Source organism: Hipposideros armiger, unplaced genomic scaffold (assembly GCF_001890085.2).
Source record: "Hipposideros armiger isolate ML-2016 unplaced genomic scaffold, ASM189008v1 scaffold_454, whole genome shotgun sequence".
Lineage (NCBI taxonomy): Eukaryota > Metazoa > Chordata > Mammalia > Chiroptera > Hipposideridae > Hipposideros > Hipposideros armiger.
Window position 1 is genome coordinate 291,189 of NW_017731804.1, and position 18,285 is coordinate 309,473.

Genomic DNA, 18,285 nt, shown 5'->3' on the forward strand with positions numbered 1-18,285 from the left:
AGGTTGAAGAAAAAAAGGACTACCCCAGTTCTAATTAAAACTAAAATATTCAGGCATGTCCTTGGTTTCACAATGGCAGGGGGCAAACCCCCAGGGCAGCGAGGTAGATTTTCATGTTTCGCAGGTGTGGTTCCTAGACCACCTGTGTGTGAATCAAGTGGGTACCGGCGAAAACACAGACCCCAGGCCTAAGCCCAGACCCCTGCAATCTGTAATGGATGAAAACTTCTCAAGCTGGTGCTGGAGATACTTTCTTCTTCTTTTTTTTTTAGCTGAGCCATCCTGCCACCTGTTGGCAGCTCAGCGGCAACTAAGCTCAGGCCAGGACGCGAACTGCTGTTGCCCAGAGCTTGCACTCTGGAGATATTTTCTTCTCTCCCATTTGTCTCCTTGTGTTGCCAACAAACTCTTTGATTTTTACCCTAAACCCTCAAAACCAAGCCTCTTACTTAAAAAGCACAGGACTCCCACTCTAATTTCTGTCAGACACAGAAGTGGGAGAGGGCTGTCTGTTTTCAGGGCAGATACAGAGCATTTTCATCATGGCAGAAAGTTCTATTCTCCCCATCTCTCTCAATGGTTACCAGATGAGTGAGAGCCGAGCCACATCTCGGTGGCTGCTTTGGAGCCCATGTCAGAACCCAGGATGGCATTTGTCCAAAGGGCAGGTCCCACCTGGCCAAACAGCTGCATTCCACAAGCCTTGCAGACAATCGGTAACGTCCATCATTAGTACACCTCCCACGAGCAGGCACCTTGAGGCGTGTTGTGCTACGCTTATGAGAAGCTGAGACAAAAACTAAGTAAGAGAAAGCAGTAAACAGTTTACCTCTTTAACAAAAATCAAAGAAAAATGAAAACGATTTATAAATGGCAATAGTTTAATGAACCAATTTTACTCACAGACATTTACCCTGCCTGGAAAAAAAAAAAAGTCAGTAATTTTCTGAATGTTCTTATACCTGAAAGTGAAACTAATTCACACACACAAAAAAACCCATACATAATCCAGTGTCAAAAACTGGTGATTTAGAGAAATCACCTGTTTATTTGTTCCAACAAGACGGAAAAAAAATGCGGTTCGACAATTCAGTGTTTGGGTCACTTGCAAATACTGTCTGTGTCATTCAGCAGTGTCCCTGCTCTGGGGACTGTGGCACACCGATGGCCCACAAGTCTCTCACAGTTCAAATAAAGCAGCCAACCCACACACGAAGACAAGACACCCTCTCACAATGTGCATAAAAATAAAGTCTTTGAAAATATGCAAATCTTGTTTTGTTGTTGGTTTTGTTCCTTTTAATTGCAATTTTTGGTTTTTGAAGTCAACGTTTTTTTTGCATAAGGAGCTGTATGACGTTGTAAGTGGAAACCAACAGGTCACTGGCAAATACACATACCTTCCCTCCGACATTATAGCTTGTTTCCCCCAAAAACCTTCTTTCATCATGATTTCTGTTATGGTTCAGAAAGTAAAGAAAATGATTTCAAGTATTCAATTCCTATCAAAAATTGGTATCAAAAGTAATAAAGGACCTAATTTCTTTATAATTCCATGTTTTAAAAAATAACTTAAGAAGCAAGAGGTCCGGCCCTTTACTTGTGTAAATACCACAGCGTAACTAGAGTTTCTTAAGACAACGTGGAGAGGAGTCAGTGTTTAGCACCTCAATCATGGATCTTAACGTTGGGAACGTCTCAGATACTGACGGAAGAGTCTTATAAGAAGGTGAAATACTGAAAAAGAAAAACACAAAGAAGAGATGTGAACAATAGCACAATTTTACAAAACCAGGGCAAAGTTTATGTTGTATTTATTTCTATTATAATATTCACTTTGGAACACCATACAAATTATTACAAAGGCAAGGATGAGGTGGGAACGGAACAGAACAGATCCTTCTAAGCAATGGACTAGAGTATCAGCAGGCTCATCTGATGTGCTGTTTAGAAGTAAAACCAGAGTCTTCAGGAAAAAAATTAAACTCTGATTCACACATTACTGTTATGTGTCCATGTGCCACTGGTGTGCACACCAAACTTGGAATCAGAGGACCAGGTTTCAGGGCCTGCCTCACTGTCTATTAGCTTCATTCGCCTCTCTAAGCTCCACTCCCCTTGTTTATAGCAACTGACGGAGTCACCATGAGTGTGGAATGAGGTAACACACATCAAAGTACACTGTGAAATGGTGACGGCACAAGGTAAGGTGGTGTTGTTATTCTTTCCTTAAAGGACTGTTGAAAAATTAACACTGTAAAATCATGTAAGAAACAGAAGCAAGATCTCTGACTGTATGTTCATGTTACTAAACACGTGTGAAGTAGTAAGCCTGAAACAGGAATACACTGGAAAAAGGCGTAGCTGTTAGACATTTTCATTACAAAGCTAATGGAAGAGTTACAGACTGAACAAGAGTGCCCTACAGACATGAATTCCTCCTTTTTAAACCGAGTACAAATTACCCAGCAATTTTTGGAGCTGTTGCTATGTCAAATAGACGTGAAAGGCAAAATCGGTGGTTATAACGTAAAAAAAACAAAAAAACATGGAGAAGGAGCAAGAATAAATAAGGGCAAGTAGTGAAACGTGCTTCCTCTTCATTAACCATAAAAGCATCTGTGAGCTTAGTTTCAGCCCAAATTTACGCACTCCTCTGAAGTGCTTCTGGAAGCGAGAGCCAGGAAAGACCAGAGTCTGTCGGGCTCCTCATCCAGTAACTGTCAGGGGTCATGTGTGCTGAGAGTTCCTGACTCACAGGGATTCTCCACCTAAATAAAGGTCCAGTACCACTTTCTCAGAATCTGGAGTGCAGGAAAATGCAGCTGAGCAAAGTGCTACCACGCAGAAAAAGTCTAAAAAGGGTTCGGCTTACTCAGTTTTCTAGTTTACTCCTGAATACTGAACGTAAGAGCCTGGGATAAAGGGCAAATCAGCCATGAGAAATGACTATCAGATTATATAAATTAGACATCTGAAACTTTCTTTCACAAACTAGCTTCTTATTTTTTATTTATTATTCATATATTTACCCTTTAAGGTGTCTTAAACAACAATTTTAACCTTGAAAAAATTAAGTTCATTGTACAAATAGTAAGTCATAGAAATGAGTACAATTCCAGTGTCAGATCGCTCCACAATTAACAGGAAGTCTCTTTCTCCCTATTTAGTTGTAATATCCTTGTTGACCCTCCTCAAGTAATTACCTTTTCAAGTTCATCCAGCTTTTAGCTATTTTGCTGAAGGCCTCTGAACCAGGGGCTGTCATAGCTTCAAAGTCAACTAACTGAAAAAGAAAGAAATTTAGGAATGTGATTAAATAAGGAGAAAGGCTCACTTTGAGATCTATTTAACTCATGGATCTTAAGCCCAAAAACCACTGGTTGAAATTTAAACAAAACCAACCGTTTTCTCCTTCAGCTCCAACGTACCTTCCCTTTGGGAATTTTTCCTGCTACTTCTTTTCCACTGGCCATCAGTGCTCCCACGATCACTGAGTAAGCTATCACACTATTTAAATAAAGAACCATTACACGTCAGTCCATCTACAGTTACCATGTAAGCGCTAACCATGGATTTCCCATCACATAAGGTGAAATTTTTTTTATTTTATGAATTCTTTGGGCATTAAACATAAGAATATTTTCATGCTTTAAAAAGTATTTACTAACTTACTACTAATAAAAATATTTACTGATTTACTAATTTAAGGGTGAAAGTGACTAAGGATATTCTTTTTCTCAGGAAAACCCTGCTTCTTTTAATTAGGACATTTCTTTCCACTTGGTTTTTTGATTCTTGTGAAATGAATTAGGAAATGTGTCTGCTTCTATGTTTAACAACTTCATAAGGCTTGGCTTTAAAATGCATATACAGCATACTTTGTAAATACAAACATATTAATCTTATCATTTATGCACTAAAAACTTTGGGCCCTCCAAGAAAAGCAGAACACATTCCCAGAATGCACTAACAGGCTGGTTTGAAAACTGATATGCTGTATCAGTTTCCTTCCTGGTACAGAGCCAGACTCACTCTGCATTCTGACATCTTCATCACACACCGACTGTGTGCCCCCCGTGCGAGGTGCCCCAGGACAAAGATAACTAAGACGAGGTCCTGGCCTCTGAGAGGAGCAGCCTGGCCGGGGAGACGACAGCATGTGCTGGCAGACACCAAGAGAGTGAGTCATTCCTGGGGGTGGCCCACCAGGGAGGACCTCACAGAGGCCGAGCGAGCTGCATCTTCCAGGGCAGGCCCAAGAAGCACAGGAGGCTGTGAAACGGGCTGGCAAGGAGGGAAGCACGTGTGCGGACACGAAGGTGTGAGGAGAGGCAGGGAGGTGTGGTGGAGAGGGCCAACGGAAAGACCCTCAGAAGTGCCACGGGGTAGAGACTGGGCCGATGCAAGAGGGAGGTGACCATGCCGAGGTAAACCAGCACGGGTAGGGACTGGCACTGGGTATGACGCCACCGAGTTTGCACTTAGGCTAACAGGTAAGCAGAACTGGGGCACAGAGAGGGGAAGGAGAAAAGCCTGGAAGCTGGGACACTAGTTAGAAAGGTTGTGTCAGGAGGTGACAAGGGTCTGATGTAGGCAGTCGCTATGAGTATCAGAAAGAGAGAAAAAGGGTTTGTAGGTAGAATCAACAGGGTTTAGGGACTGAAGAGAAGTAGGGACTGAGGGACTGAGTTGAGCAGGACAGGAGCTGGACTTCCTTTGTATGTCACACTGAGCTATGAGGATGAGCTGGGGACCAGCACAGGGCCCCCGAAAGGGTTCACGAAAGGTGGTGTGAGCAGGTCTGGTGCTCACCACATACTCGGGGCACACAACTGACAGTAATTAGGCTGGTATTCCAATATTCATGCTCCCGTTTTGTTTCTATGCCTTTTTACTATTATAACAATATTTGCTACCACATTTAGGAGAGTTTTAAAGTATTAATCAAAAATAAAGACATTCAAGTCCATTATTTTAGCCAAAACATCTTCAATTCAAATATGTGCTAGCCACAGCGCATGCCATCGACGTGATTTACTACACACAATACCGGATAAAAGGGAATAGAAAGAAAATTCTATAGACACTGCCCTTGTTTTAATGACATCTAAAAACTAAAAAGCAAGAATTTTTTCATAATAATAAAAATAGTATGGAATGGCTGGAGACTCAGAAGCATTAGGGCTAAAGGTTACTTAATGGCCAGAAATTGGAGAAACGGGGAGAAGAGGGCAGGGTAACAGTCTGGGTGAATATACAAATTAAAATACAGGGCGCATGGTGCCCGCACACAGTAGGCCTTCAATACATCTTTGTTGAGCGAATGAAGCCCAAGCCTGTGAAAGTCAAGCATACTACATTACAAATACCTTTCTTAATTCCTCTGATGATGTGCTAGATCAAGGACGGGATTTCTGGGTGGACATTGAAAAACCAAAAAAGGGCTTCCTGTCATTGTTTGGGTTACTTTTGTACCCACAAACCACAGAAGGAAGTTTAAGCAAAACACATGTTTTCAAAGGGAAAACTTTTAAATTATAGGGTATCACTCACCTGGATCCTCGAGAGAGTGGCATTAAATTATAAAAGTAATAAACTAAGGATAAGATTAAGTTACAAACAGCATCAGCCTCCTAGGAAAAAAAAAAGCACGTGTTCATGAACTTCAACACTAGATCACAAACTAGGTTTTTATTAGGTGACAAGACAAATACAAATCATTTACATCAGGAAAAGGATTGTTTCATTCCTCTCCTACAAGAATCTACTTCTCACATTCTTGAATATTTTATATGCGCTTCCACCATTTTTCTAAAGAAAGGGTATACATACAGTCCAGTTTTAGCGCAAGATTTTCCAGCTGTTTTTCCAATAAATATAAAAATCTCAGTCTCCTTTAATGTTACTTGTAATGTCAAAATATGTATTGAGATTAAAATAAAACAAAGCACTTATTAATATCGAATACACGTATGCTTTCTACAAGCCTCCCTACCCCTAAAAGATTCTGATAAGCCCGGCTCTGCACTGATTTAGGTGACAAATATGCTCAATTACGTTTAAAACTTAGGATGCTTAATTATAGTAAGAACTGGTTAAATGCAAGAGAAATGAGGTGACTTTCAGGTCACAGGCATCCACTCCAGAACGCAGAAGGAATGCCCACAATACTCGCGTCATAGTGGCAGTTGCGGCCACAAAGGTGACATATTAGACCCTCCCTCCAAGGAGTCCCCCTGAGTCACAGTGGGCAATGGAGGGCAGGGGTCACGGACCAGGGAAGGCAGCTAAATGCAGCACAGGCCATTTTCAATTTTCCATTTAAATCATGACAAAGCCCAAACTTAGGATAATACTAGGGGGTGCCAAAAAAAATGTATACATATTTTAAGAGAGGTTATGTATGCATTACTTTTTGAAGTTGAATTGAATTATGGTAGCAATGTGTAGTATGATATTCGCTCAAAAGATGGTGTTAATCAAACGAATGCTAGTGTCACCATGAGACAGGCAGGACAGTCAAAGAAAACGGCAGAAGCATGGTTGTCATTCAAGGAGTGCAATACCATTTTGAAGTGGTATTTGAAATTCGAGAACATCATGGAAGTACAACAACAATGGAGGCATGAGTATGCAACAGAACCTCCAACACAGCTAACAACTGCACACATTTGTGATAAGACTGAGATGCATGGTACTGTGTGAAGAAATTAAAACGGCACGTGCAGCTATACAAGTGGACACTTTGGTCAACATTGCTCAAGCAGTAGTTCACCGTAATCGGAAGTGTCTGGACACTAGTGGTAACCACTGTGAGCACCTCTTGTAATTGCAGAAGTCAAATGTGACTTGTATTCATCTTTTGTTATCGGTATATATTATTACAATTTTAACACAGTTTTTTCCTTTCTTAAAATGTGCATACATTTTTTTGGCACCCTCTGTATATAGTAAATAATAAATTTATCATTTCCCCTCCTCAGTTACTGTAGTTACTAAATATGGGAATTGTTTCTATAAGAATATTAAGAAAGAAGTATTTATAGTTCACTTAAAGCTGATTTAAGCATAAAGGGCAGAGTCTTTACAAAGTCTACAAAGGAAACACAGAAAGCACGGATAAGACAAACAAAACCTACCCCAAATTCTGATGACAGGATGAGGACTTTCCCTTTCGCTGTTAGATCTTTATAAAGAGCATCTATTTCAGCATGATATAATTGTGTTCTTTCTTCTGTGGTTTGCGTTTCCACGGAAAATAGTATATTGCCAATCCTAAAAATACAAGAACGTGCGTCAAAGGCATGTGTTACACAATTCAAACAGCCAAACACAGAAAGTAAAAAGTGAAGCAAACAGCTACTGACGCAGCAGAGGCCATGCGTGAGGATGGCCGCCACGTTTCTAACCACAGACAGATGAAGCGTGGTTCAGAAGGATGCAATTTCTTCACAAAATAGGACATTTGCTCCGTCTAACCACATGTACTCATTATATGAGCTTAAGTGAATACAGGAGGAAACTGCACATAGAAAAGAATGCATTAAAGTGGCCGCTTAGTATCTGATCAGACAGCCACACTATTATGACCAGAGATCAGGGGCAGAACTAAGTGCAGAAAGAAAGTTCAGGAACTTTTTTTTTAAGCCTCTGCTGCCTGCTGAGCTCCATGCGAGGCTCTGTGGAGGATATAAATTTGAGGCAACAGGTATTTATTGTATGCAGCCAAAATGCTGAGCAGTCTTAGGTCCTGCAAAGAATACAGCACAGCTGCTTTATCAAGGAAGAAGGTGGACACAAGGCCACAAATGGCTGCGAAGATCTTAGGGCCGGAACACAGTGCATCGCGGCTCACCAGAGGGAAGTCAGCTCTAACTTGGAAGACAAGGAAGAAAACAAGAAAAGCTTCCTGGAAGAAGGGGTGTGGACTTGGGTCGTGGACTTCAGGATGGGAGGCGACCTCAGGGAATAAGCAGGCCACGCTTGGAGAGCAATCAGGTTCGGCTGGAGCAGGCACCACCACTGGAGGCTGCATTCCAGAAAGCCTCGAATGCTCAGCAGGGGCGCTCGGTTTCAGTGTCCACAGGAAATGGCAGGTATGGACTGGAGTGGTTTTTGGAGCCAGGGGAGTGCCCAGTGGAGTGGAGCCTTAGGAGCCCCGGTGAAGCCGTGGGAAGGCACCAGGAGACGGGCAGAGGACACCCAGTGTGAGTCTACGTGAAGGGTTAGAGGCCCAAGCAAGGGGGGCAAAGCATGGGGTGAAACAGACAGACAGCTGAGGAAAAGCCTTCCCCACAATGAACTCCACGAATTCAGAAGACGATTTCCTGCAAACCACATTAGACCTTACACTTAATGTCCAGAAAGCTGTTAAATTTAGCACCACCAGAACAGGTATCTGCAATGCAATACTCTAAATGACACGTAGAAAACAGTAACAGGTAAAGCTATACACGGGGTGTGGTCATTTTCACTTCCAGATGGCGGAGCCCGGGCAGCAGCGCAGGCAAGACCCCAGCCCCACCGAGTCTGCAGAGTCACACTCAGGAAGTTACGTACTTGTCTCCTGTGATCGTGATCGTGAAGCCGTCATATTCCTTCCCTTGATCTTTAAGGCTGGGGACTTTTGTATTCACAGTGAACCCATCCTTCGTTTTAGTATTAAACTGCTTTCAGGGAAAAAGAAAATTCACGTTACCCAGGGTATAAGACATCGTAAACACCCAACTGTTACTCTGCAGCGCTGACTCCGCCTTCCATGTTTTTAGGAAGGGTCACAGAAGTCCTTGATGAAGACACCCGGCAATTGGTGACAGGGGACACCTCTGCCTGTCCCAGGCCATTACATTCCGCATGGTGCCTAAGAGAGGCCAGCAGAGAACCTGGGCACAAGGGGCTCACAGTCTCCCTTCACCAGCCAGGGGCATTGCTGGCCTCCACCAGCTCTCTCTGGGTTTCTTCTCCTGTTATCTCATCGGCAGCAACTGGGGTTCTTAGCAGAAGAGTTGTACCCAATATCCTATAACTCAGAAGAGCACCTGTGCTCCCGCGTGCTCCTTCAGAACGGAGTCCGATTTTTCTGAAAGTACTCAAGATTCTATACACCAACTGGAGAATTTCACACACACACACACACACACACACACACATGCATGCATGCACACACACACATGCACATACACTCCAACTCTGCAGAACACAGAAAAGAGGGCTACAGGAATTACACGACCCTCGGGGGTGACGAACATGAAGGCAGTTTCAGATGTCGGTTTTTTGTTTAAAACATTTTTGACAAAACCAAAATGCCAATAAACAGGTTTTGTCATTACTCCAGAAAAAGCCTCCCCAGATTCAGTTATTTAGTATCACCATCTCTTGCTAGGATTTATCCTAAAATGCATAAGAGAAGCAGCGACCAAACAGGAGGAGGCCGTGCTTCCCATGAGACGCTGGGGCCGTCTGAACCCAGCAGGTGCTCACTGAGGTCTGGGGGCGATGGGGTGACTGGACAGCACAGGTGGGCAGAGCCAGCAGCGGGAACCAGACAGGAGATGCTTCCAGGAAGAAAGGATTTTTAGAGAAAGCAGTGTGTGAACACTTACTCTCGGCCAGTTATTGTTTAATGTCAAGGTCTCGACCTCACAGAGGAAACCAGCCTGGTGAGGTCCAGGCAGAGCTAGCGGGCAGTGGCAGAGTGGGGACATGGGGCCAGGCCTTGGTGACCTCCAGTCCACACTGTTTGCTGATAAGCTTACTCAAGGGGAGCTGAGGGAGATTTTAACTTGGCTTTTTATTAGAACTATATTGTATATTTCAGTGGAAGCTGTTGTAGCACCATGTTTCACCGAGCACTTTAAACGCAAGGCTGTTTTTATATACTTCTGCACGTGCCTTTAAAAATACCCACTTATCCATAACCGTGGGGACAGCGAGGTGTACAGTGCTGCAGTGGAAGGTCACTTCCAGCCAGGCAGCACAGCCAGGTAGTGACCACACGGGGAGGTGGGCACACGACGCTCAGCCACTCGGCTGCACCGAGTGACTGTGGTCCATTATGCTTTTCTTTTTAAATAAAGACATATATAATACATCAAAATCTCCCTATGCTGATAAGTGTATTCTGCCTGATACAGTAAATTTAAATACCTAAAATACCCTCAGGAAAGCTACAGATTAAACACTGAGACAGCAGCCCTCCCTGGAGCCACTGTGCCCCCTGCGGGGCATCTGGGGAATTTATGGGAGAGTCTGGTGGCCACAGGGATTAGGTGGGTGGGGGCCAAGACTCCTGGACACCCCACAGTGTAGGGCAGTCCACATGACCCGTGCCTTTCCACGCCACTGGGCTTTCATGCAGGCGAAGGATCTGCTTATAACTTAATAATTGCCTGCAACAGACTTTTCCACTTATATACTAAATATTTGTTACATAGTTTTAATGCACACTGAACTTTCAAGGAATTCAAAAGCATGTAAATTGAGGAAAGGGTGTGTTATACATCGTTTGGAACTTTACTAAGCATGGTTTACCATTCCAGAAACCGACGACGTGGTACCTCATCATACCCGTGTCACCAAATAACACCGGGACGGGCTGCATTCACAGCTGTCACGTTCACCATGATTTTACACACAGGTGCAAGCAACTCGCTAGCTCTCATGGCTTCTTGCGGAGACAAGCCTGAATGGTGACCCACTGAAGTGCGCTCTGTTCTCTGACGAACAAACTACGTTGTAGAACTCCTTTACAGCACTGTGTTGACTTTTTAAAGTTTTTGAGTAAGTGAAATATACTCTATGAATTTCTTAGTGCAGTAAAGAGAGCATCTGAGCATGTTTACTGAGTTACTACAGTGGGTTTGAGGAGACTGAGAGCCACTCATCGGTTCACCAGACCCTCGCCATGACTCCCCAGGTGGGTCTGTAGAACTACTGCTGCTCAGCAGGCCGAAGCCGGGGTGAGGGACCCAGGCCCTGAAAGGCCACCCAAGCCCGGCGAGGCAGGAGTGGACCCTGGTGTTCAGACACGATTCTTGCTCATTCCTCAGAAGTGGGCAGGCGTTGGCCAGTCACATAAGTTTCTTAAATTTTATTTGCTGTATATTAATCTTATCTGCTGTAGCTATAAGGAGAACTAAACGTTGAAGTTTTACATCAAAGTTCACACTGTTAATTGAAAAAATCAAATCTACCTGCTACGTGCATATTTTTGGGTAGTTATATATCCCTAGGTGGAAAAAATCCTCATCAAGTTATAAATTCTGAATGGATTCTGCTTTTTTTTTTAAAGATTTTATTGGGGAATTGGGGGAGGAGAACAGTGCTGGGGAATCGGGGAAGGGGAACAGACAAGTTGCTGTCATTTTGTTCTTCAGTCTAGTTGCTGAGGACATCGCTTCACTGGCCCATGCTGGTACTATCATTGCGCTCTTCCCGCCTGAGGCAGCCACCTGCTGGCCACTGGGTGGCCGCCCACGGCGACTCATGGCAGCCCAGCTCCAGGTGGAGCCGCAGCTCACCATCCCAGCTGAAGATGGCGCAGCGTCACCGGCCCTCTATGTGGGATCCGAACCGGGGCCCTGATGCTCACAGCTGGCATCCCAAGCCAACTCTTAACCAACACACCACTCAGCCGGCCCGATGGATTATACTTTTAAACAATATAATTCTGTCCCCTCAAATGTCCATTTCCTTGAATTCAAACATTTCTGACACTGACGTTGCCATACCCACTTTTCCCTTCATTACCATTTGTCTGGTACACCTTCCCCCTTCAATTTTTTAAATGTCATTTTGTTAGGTCTCCTGTAAGCAGACTATAGCTGGACTTTAAAAACCAACATGAGACCCTCAGTCTTGCAATAAGGAGATCGATTATTAATGTCATGTTGAGAGTTGTCACTGCCATTACATACATTTCCTATGTATTCGTATGTCATTTTTACGCCTCCTCTTTTTGTAAGCTTTTAGTTGAACTTCGTTGTCTTTATTCCATTTTTCCTAACTTCTAGGGGTTTAGCAGATTATACATCCCATCTCTATTTTTTAATTTTTAATATAGATCTTTAAACTTGTATTTTTCTGTCAATATCAGGGGTCAGTCAGTGATTATAGTCTCTCACTGAAAAAACAACAACAACAACAAATACCTTAGTAACATTTTTACTTCTTTTCTCTCCTTTCCTCAAACTCTGATATTAACATTATCTAGAATTTTAATTTCAGACATTTATTTTTTTTAATGTTATGCATTAACAATTCATTTCCTTGGCTTATTTGTTCACCACTATTTCTAATAGCTTGTGTTTTCTTTTCTGGGTTCATTTGTGAAAGTACTTACATCCTTAAATCATTCTGACAAAGAGGATCTTTGATGAACTTTCTGAATAACTGTGTGTTTAAAATAGTTTTTATTTCACCCTCGCAGCTGAACATTGGTACAGCTGGTGCAAATGAAATTTCCCTTCACTGTCTTCTAGAATCCACTATTGTCGGATGGACGTCAGGTATCAGTGGGATTCTCCTTTCTTAGGAGAATCCTAAGAAAATGCTTTCCTGGAAGCTTTAAGATGTTATGTTTATTCTCTCTCTCCTCTTACAATACACACAACATAAAGTTTGCCATTTTAACCACTGTAAGTGTACAATTCAATGACATTAAGTACATTTCATATTGTGGTGCAACCATCTGCACCAGCCATTCACAGAGCTTTTTCGTCATCTTCATACCCTTTCTCCCCTCCCCCGGCCCTGGCACCCAACCTTCTACTTTCTGTCTCTATGAATTTGACTACACTAGGTACCTCATGTAAGTGGAATTATACAGTATTTGTCCTTTTGTGAGTGGCTTTTGTGACTGGCTTATTTCACTCAGCATAATGTCTTTCAGATTCATCCATGTTGTAGCAGGTGTCAGAATTTCCTAACTTTTTAAGGCTGAATGGTATTCCATTGTATGGATGGGCCACATTTTGCCTATTCATTCTTCCATCAATGGACACCTAGGTTGCCTCCATCTCATGGCTACTGTGAATCATGCTAATGTGAACATGGGTGTAGAAACATGTCCCGAGTCCCTGCTTTCAGTCCTTTTGGATATATACCTAGAAGTGGAATTGCTGGATCATGTGGTAACTCTATGCGTAGCTTTTTTTAAAGAAGTCTTTCACCTCGAAGTCCCCAAATTTTATCAGAATGTGTCGAAGTGTCAGTGTTTGAACATTCACCCTGATGAACACTTAGTGGCCCCCACACTAATCTTTTCATTTCTCTACAGCTTTCCTTCTATTGTTTCCGCAGTGAACTCTGCTGCTTTATCGTCTCTCCTTTCTGAGCTTCTATCACATAGGTTCATGCTTCATCTTCTCTTATATTTTATATTTCTTTGTCCTTTTATACCACATACTGGGAGAATTCTTTGGTTTGAACTTCCAGCTCATATATTTGACATTCTGCTGTCTTCTATCTGCTAGTCTAGCTGAGAATTTTTAATTATGACAATTCTGATTATTTCTTTTCTATTGCTTTTATCTAACTTATACAGGCTCAAATCTCTCAGGAAATTAACTTATGTACTTTTTATTGAAGTACATTTATCAGCAATGAACTGCACAGGTAGAGTTGATGTGTATACACCCATGTGACCGCCACTGCAATCAAGATGGCGTGTATTCCATCATTCTGGAAAGCTCCTTCTGCCCGTCAGGTAAATCCCACTTCTCATGAGCAGTCACTGCTGACATCCCTGTAGATCAGCCAAGGCTCCTTATAAATGGAATCACTCTTTTGTGCCTGGCTTCCTTTGCTCAGCATGTCTCTGGGGTTCACCCCTGTTGCTGTGTGTAGCAGTTTTCCTCTTCCTTTTTATGTCCGAGTAGGATTCCATTGCCGGCCTCCCCTAGAAGCCATGATAGACCCTCATGAAAGCCCCTGACCTGGAAGACAGCCTCTGGGCCAGGAGAACGGTGAGCTGACTTCTCTGTGAGTGCGGGCACCTACTCTGGCTCCATCTCACCATGTAAATAGAGGCGAGGGTGCTAAAAGCCACATCTATGTCCTTCCTGGGCCTCATGATGACACTGAGGACACTGTCCAGGCTTGTTCTCTGTCCGGCATCCTGCTACGTAAGCCTACTGGTAACTTAAAGACAATGTGTTTTGTGAGTTGACTACTAATCTGAATGTGAGACCACTGACTTCAGTCCTAGAATTTTCTTTTGTTTTTTTTATAGTTTTCCTTTCTCTGCTGAGATTCTCCATCATTGTATTCATGCTTTTCTTTAACTTCTCGAACATGCTTATGAAACAAAGACTTTAAAGCGCTAATTCCAACTTCTGGATCATCTGAGCGTCTGTTCCTGTTAACTGCTTTTATTTTTCTTGGTTATGAGTCACATTTGCCTACTTTTACACTAATCTAATAATTAAGGAATCTAGGTTATGTTGCCTTCCTTTAAAGGGCACTGAACTCTGTTTCAGCAGGCAATCAAATCACTAGCAGCTCCATTTAATCCTTTCAGGCGTGGCTTTATTCTTTGCTAGGATGACCTATTTAGAAATTGTCCTAGGATATGGGCCTCACTCTGGTATGGTCTCAAACCTACAGTGTGTCCTTCCTGATGTCTTAACTAAATGCCCAAAGGGCTCACAGGATGCCGTCATCCTGATGAGGCCAGAGCTCCAGCGTCAATCAGAGCTGCAAAACCTCTGACAACTCTCATTAGCCCCTCCTCCCCACAGCAGCCACGCCCCTGGGGGCCTCAGAGTCTCACTGCATGTGCACAGCCAGCTCTCAGTTGTGGGCAGCCTCTGGGCACTGCCCATTCTGTGCAGTTCCCTCTGCTTCCAGCCAGACCCGTACTCCTTAGCTCAGCAATATTCAGCCTGGCTCCATGTACCTGTTCAGAGCACTAGTAAATAAACCCAGACAGAAAGCCGAGGTGACCTTGGGGCTCACTTCATGTTTCCCTTCTCTCAAGAACCTTTCAAGTCTTGTCCAAAACCTGAAAATAGCTGCCTTATATTTTGTCCAGTTCTATAATTATTACAGGGTGGAAAGGCAGTCAAGTACCAGGCACTCTATTTGGCCAGAAGCACATTTCAACTGTTTGCATTTCTAAGTTTTCTTATTTCCTGTATCAACTGCTTCCTTGTAGATGTGATTTAGGTTTGAGTCTGATGCCTGTTTGATTTTACTTTGGTTATTATTCAGGGTGTGCATGTTAGTGTTTTCAGGTAGCACACTTTATAAATTTTAAAACACTTATAGCATAATATTAATAAACATGCCATTTAACAACTAAAACAGTGCTGCACTTTTATTTTTTTCCTAAAAACATGTGCTGTGATTTTGATGATAAATTTACCTTCATAATTGGAAGAAGGTCTTCTACTTTGTGTACCTTTTCCAGAGCTTCTCTAACTTCCAACAATCCTTTAGGATTATTAGCTCTGAGAGAGAGAGAGAGAAAGAGAGACAGAGACTAAAATTAATACAGAAATGTAATAATTATACTATTACCTCTAACTTAATTGTCTTTAATTAAGAATAGCTCAATATTAAAAATGATGGGCCACAACTTGAGTTTCTAAACAATGGGAAGGTTCAATCCTAATGAGTTTGGGCTACAGATGAGAATTAGGGAAACAGCAGCCCACCCAGAAGGGAAGTAGGGAAAAGCAGAGCAGGTGGACAGCCAGTGTCTGTATAGATGTACGGGTCTGGGTTTGGTCATAAAACCTGACTCTCCTATTCCAACTCCAGAATCAGAAAGAAATGGTTTCTTTCTAAAGTTGCTCAAACGGAAGGACCCTGCTAGGTTTTACACCAGTTTTAGATTTCCTTGGTGGTAAGTAACCACTCAGAATTCATTTTGCTCCAGTGTTCTGTTCACTGTTACCTACACCACGCTGCCTCTCGGGGGAGGGAGGATGGATGTTAAGGCTGAAATCCCCCATGAAGAAATTCAAAGACACCTCCTGCCTCTTAGAAGAAAAGAGTAGCAGAGGCACAATATTGTGTGTGAGATGGAACACACTCACTGAAGCCCATGGATTTTGTGAAGCTGTTAACAAGAAGGCTGGTAAGTGATTATGATTAAAACACGATGTAGGGCCAGCTGAGTGGCTCGTTGGTTAAGAGCTGGCTTGGGAGCGCAAGCTCTGAGCAGCAGGGCTGCTGGTTCAGATCCCACATGAGGGTCAATGATGCTGCGCCCTCTACAGCTAAGATGGTGAACAACAGCTCGACCTGGAGCTGGGCTGCCATGAGTCGCCGGCAATGGAGTGGGCTGCCATAAGCTACCGTGAGCAGCTGGCAGCCAGCGTGAGCGGCTGGCAGCTGGCGAGAGCTGCCATGAGCTGCCATGAGTGGCCATCCAATGGCCGGTGACCAATCTGCCTCAGCTGGGAAGAGAGCAATTATCATAATACCAACATGTGCCAGTGAAGCGATGTCCTCCACAACTAGACTGAAGAACAAAAGGACAGCAACTTGTCTGTTCCCTTTCCCTGATTCCCCAACACTATTCCCTCTCCAAATTCCCCCATAAAATCTTAAAAAACAAAACAAAATAAAAAAACACAATGTAAAAATTTCATCTACAGTAAAACCTTGGTTTGCGAGCATAATTCATTCCGGAAACAGGCTTGTAATCCAAAGCACTTATATATCAAAGTGAATATCCCCATAAAAAATAATGGAAACTCAGATGATTCGTTCCACAACCCAAAAATATAAAAATGATTACGATATTGTAATATAATACAAAATAATAAAGAAAATACAAAACATAAAGAAAAATAAACAAATTAACCGGCACTCATCTTTGAAATCCTCTGTGGCTGGTGTGAGGGAGACAAGAGAGAGGAGGGTTATTGTGTAGGATGACTCTCACTATCACTAATGGAGTCACTGCTTTCTGTTGTCTCAATTTAATCTTTCTTTCCGTGCAACTTTAACAAGGAACCTATCCAAGGACACTTGCTTTTGCCTCCTTTTGAGGATTTCTCAGAAATGTGACATTGCATTGTCATTAAACAGATTCATTGCTTGCACGGCTACAGCCTTATTCATGCGGTGCTTTTCTACAAAATTTTGCACTGTTTCCCACATTTTACACATCTCCCTAATCTCATTTGACATGAGGGATTCCTCCACCTTTTGCTCCTCCTCTGCAGACGAGATCTCCTCCATAGCCTCTTGCTGTTGCTCGCGGTGCAGATCCATCAGTTGGTCGGTGGTCAGCTCCTGGCCATGTTCCTCCACCAGCTCTTGAATGTCGTCCTCATTCACCTCCAGTCCCAGGGTCTTCCCCAAGGACACAATTTCATCGACAACTGGCGGCTCCTGTTCATGAGCAAGCCCCTCTAAGTCATGTCCAAGAATGCAATCAGGCCACAGTTTTCTCCAAACAGAATTGAGGATTCTCTTGGTGACCCCATCCCAGGCTTTATCGATGATCTTGAGGCAGTTCATGATGTGGAAATGTTTCCAAAACTCTCAGAGGGTAAGGTTTGTTCCTTCGGTCACCTCGAAGCATTGCTGAAATAGTGCTTGGTGTAAAGCTTTTTAAAGTTCGAAATGACCTGCTGATCCATGGACTGGAGGGTTGGAGTGGTGATGGGAGGAAGGAACTTGACCTTACTGAACTCGAATTCCTCCAGTAAGTCGTCCTGAAAGCCTGGAGGGTGAGCAGGAGCATTATCCATAACCAGCAAGGCTCTAAGTGGCAGATTCTTTTCTAAAGAGTGTTTCTTCACTACACGACCGAAGACCTCGTTGATCCACTCAACGAACAAGATGCGAGTGACCCAAGACTTGCTGTTGGACCTCCACATAACGTTTAACTGGCTCTTCTGCACCTTGCATTTCTTGAAGGCTCATGGATTCTCAGAGTGACACACGAGCAGGGGCTTGACTTTGAAATCCCCGCTTGCATTAGCACAAAACAAGAGGGTGAGACGGTCTTTCATGGGCTTGTGACCGGGTATTATATTCTCTTCTTCTGTGATGTAGGTTATCTTTGGCATCTTTTTTCAAAAAAGCCCCTTCTCATCAGTTAAAAACTTGCTCTGGCAAGTAATATTCGGAAACCATGAGCTTCTGGAACTCAGTAGCGAACAAACACCTCAGCTGCCTTAGCATCTAAACTCGCAGCCTCTCCGTGCCTCACACTATGGATGCCACTTCTCCTCTTAAAGTTATCACACCATCCCCTGCTTGCCTTGAAGCCTTCTTCGTTTTCTGTTGACTTACCTGGCAGTTTACTTACGAGGTCGGTGT

General features: G+C 43.2%; 1 protein-coding gene across 1 annotated transcript in view; it reads right to left on the minus strand.

Moving 5' to 3' along the window:
• Positions 1-1,009: 1,009 nt before the first annotated feature.
• Positions 1,010-18,285, minus strand: part of TTC13 (tetratricopeptide repeat domain 13) — a 79,695-nt gene continuing 62,419 nt past the window's right edge. Inside the window, exons 15-21 of the mRNA XM_019665832.1 lie at positions 15,368-15,452; positions 8,563-8,672; positions 7,143-7,278; positions 5,557-5,636; positions 3,432-3,510; positions 3,207-3,286; positions 1,010-1,737 (exon numbers count right to left, since the gene is read on the minus strand). Coding sequence (XP_019521377.1) covers positions 1,623-1,737; positions 3,207-3,286; positions 3,432-3,510; positions 5,557-5,636; positions 7,143-7,278; positions 8,563-8,672; positions 15,368-15,452 — 685 coding nt within the window. The 3' untranslated portion in view covers positions 1,010-1,622. The remainder of the gene's footprint in view (positions 1,738-3,206; positions 3,287-3,431; positions 3,511-5,556; positions 5,637-7,142; positions 7,279-8,562; positions 8,673-15,367; positions 15,453-18,285) is intronic.